Source organism: Cicer arietinum, unplaced genomic scaffold (genome assembly GCF_000331145.2).
Source record: "Cicer arietinum cultivar CDC Frontier isolate Library 1 unplaced genomic scaffold, Cicar.CDCFrontier_v2.0 Ca_scaffold_4563_v2.0, whole genome shotgun sequence".
Taxonomy (NCBI): Eukaryota; Viridiplantae; Streptophyta; class Magnoliopsida; order Fabales; family Fabaceae; genus Cicer; species Cicer arietinum.
Window position 1 is genome coordinate 1 of NW_027338212.1, and position 3,029 is coordinate 3,029.

The following is a 3,029-nucleotide window of genomic DNA, read 5'->3' on the forward strand; positions in this document are numbered from 1 at the left end:
AATAGCAAGTAACACAAGCGCTGAAAAACAGAATTAAAATTATAAGTAACATATAGAAACAAACAGTATTATGAGCATTCCCATAAATTAAGACTCATCAAGGAATTATTACCAAGACATGAGTCCCATGTATGGGGCTTAAATGCTCAATTTAATAATAAGGGGACTTAATGGGATAACATAAAGTTCACATTTATATAATAAAATAATAGGTATTACATCTATATTCATTTTAAATTACTAAATAAGTACGTATGCCCGTCAGATTACATTTTAAATTACTAAATAATACAAAGAATTGAATTTCATGAGGTACTTATTACTGCCAGGATAAAGTCCACAATTCACTTAACTTGAGAAGTGACTCTCCCCTCTATTTTCATAGAGGAAGATGCACCATTGTCCGTCTCCTCTAAAATTAACAAGAGTGATTACATTTTGAAAAAAACAATGTATAACTAGAAAGTATGTTACCAAGTTTTACTCTTATAGTAGACCTTTAACAATCATTTCACGTAGAAGGTTCTTTGCCTTATCTCTCTCACCTTTTTGAAAAAGATAATTGACAATTGTTTCATAACTTACAACATCAGGAATGCAACCACTGTCTTCCATTCTTGATAACAAGGCAAGTGCTTCATCAAACAAGCCCTCCTGACAAAGCCCATTTATCATAGCATTATAAGTCCAAACAGTTAGATGATAGCCTTTAGACAAAAGCTCCTGAAAAATCACTTGTGCGTTCTTAAGCCTTCCACCTTTGCATAGTCCATCAATCAATATATTGTATGTGAACATATTTGGCTGAATATCTTGGTCTTTCATTTTCATAACCAATGCAATTGCCTGGTCAAGATGATTCTTTTTGCACAAAGCATGTAATAGAGAATTATAAGTGATTACATCAACCTGCAGACCTATAAGATGCATCTCATCAACAAGTTCCCACGCATAAGAGATTTTCCTCGATTTAAACAAACCATCAATAAGGGTACTATAAGTTACCACATCAGGAACAATCATCTTGTTATGCATTTCTTTAAAGAAGTTTGTGGCTTCATCCACCATTTTATTCTTGCACAATCCATTAATAATGATATTGTAGCACCAAACACTCGGCACCACTCCCTTGTGCACCATAGTGTTGAATATATTTATGGCCTTGTTCACTTGGTTAACTAAGCAATACCCATCCATCAAAGCACCGTAAGTTACAACATCTGGTTTTACACCATCTTTTATCATCATAGCCAACACATTCATAGCTTCTTTCACCTTACCTTCTTTGGATAAGGCGTCAACCAATATATTAAAAGTATAAACATCCGGGTTGACGTTTTTCAATACCATTTCACGGAACAAACCAAATGCTTCTTTCAATTGACCAACAATACAAAATCCGTATATTAGATTATTGAAAGTGATAACATTAGGAGAAATTCTCTTTGCAATCATCTCAACATACAACTCGTAAGCATAGTTTATAGATTTATCTTTACACAAACTATCAATGATAGTGCTATACATTACCACATCAGCATTGGCCAATTTCCCATCAATTCGTCTCAACAATTGCAGCGCGGGTTGTGTTTCCCCCATTTTACACAACCCATTTATCAAGGTCCCATAACTAACTTGATTCAACTGAAATCCCTTTGCCACCACATGATCATGAAAGTGCAGAGCTTCCCGAACCTTATTGTTAAGACATAAACCTTTCATAAGGGTATTCAAGGTTATTGTATCTTCCTGGAATCCCATCTTGAGAATCTTTCCCAGTATAGAAAATGAAAAATTCATTTGACCTAAGTGGCAGTAACAATTAATCAAGATACTAAAAGTAACAATATCAGGCTTAATTCCATTGAATTCCAAATGGTGAGAAAGAGAAATAGCAGTGCGATAATGGTTCATCTTAACAAGGGAACCTAAAATCTTAGTGAATTGAACAATGGATGGGGTAGGATTGATACAGAGCATGCGATGGAATGAGGAAACAGCATCATCAACATTATTAATATGGTTGGAATTGAAACGAGAATGAGAAGAGAATGAAAGAAGGAAAGTGTTTGAAGAAGCAATTGGAAGAAAATTGGGAATAGAAGAAAAAGAGAAAGCATACCTTGTTAGGGTTAATAACTTTGAAACTGATAGAGACAACATCGTTTATTGAATTATGATATTTTTATATTAAAGATTGAAACACTTTTTGTCTCATGAGTAACACCAACATCGTTTATTGAATTATGATATTTTTATATTAAAGATTGACACTTTTTGTCTCATGAGTAACACCAACATCGTTCACTGTCGCTGCAAGTTAACCTTATTTTACTTTTAAATTTTTTGTTTTTAATTAATATTTAGCTTAATTGTAGTTTTAGTCCCTTAATTTTATTGAATTATCAAATTCATATTTTTATATTAAAAATCGACACCTTTTATCTCGTGATTAACACCAATAAAATATGAATCAAACGTAAAAAATTTAGATTTCAACTTTAGAATATTTTTATATTTTTAATTTAATTAATGATAGAAATGAATAAAATTAATTAAGATTTCAATTAATTAAGATTTCAACATATGAATAATTGATGCATCTAGATAGTTCTCTATGATAGAAATGTATGTCACATCATCAAAATATGTCAAATCGTGATTTTTTAGTTCAAATATATGAGAGATGGGACAAAATTGTCAACTTTTAAAATATGGAGACCAATTTCGTGAATTGATAATAATAATAATAAGGATACCAATACTACAATTAAACTTTATTATTTTGAATTTGGATAATTTGATTCCCTCCATCTAAATCTCCTGCAATTTCTTTTGATCACTTATATTTCTTTTAAATTTTGTTTATTTTATTTAAAAATTATATTATTTAGATCATGCATGCAAAATATTATACAAATTTTAAATTATTTGCTATATAATTAATATTTATGAAGATTAACAATGATTAATAAAATGCATACAACTTTAATTTTGATGTAGCTCAATAATATATAAAATATTTTTAA

The 3,029-nt window shown here is 30.4% G+C and overlaps 1 protein-coding gene across 1 annotated transcript; it reads right to left on the bottom strand.

Moving 5' to 3' along the window:
* Positions 1 to 176: 176 nt before the first annotated feature.
* Positions 177 to 2,163, bottom strand: LOC101502870 (uncharacterized). The gene has a single exon (XM_004517045.4). The coding sequence runs from the start codon at positions 2,161 to 2,163 to the stop codon at positions 487 to 489; it is 1,677 nt and encodes a 558-aa protein (XP_004517102.1). The 3' UTR covers positions 177 to 486.
* Positions 2,164 to 3,029: the final 866 nt, after the last annotated feature.

Coding starts and splice junctions, on each gene's coding strand:
- LOC101502870 (XM_004517045.4), bottom strand. CDS start 2,163: ATGTTGTCTCTATCAGTTTCAAAGTTATTAACCCTAACAAGGTATGCT.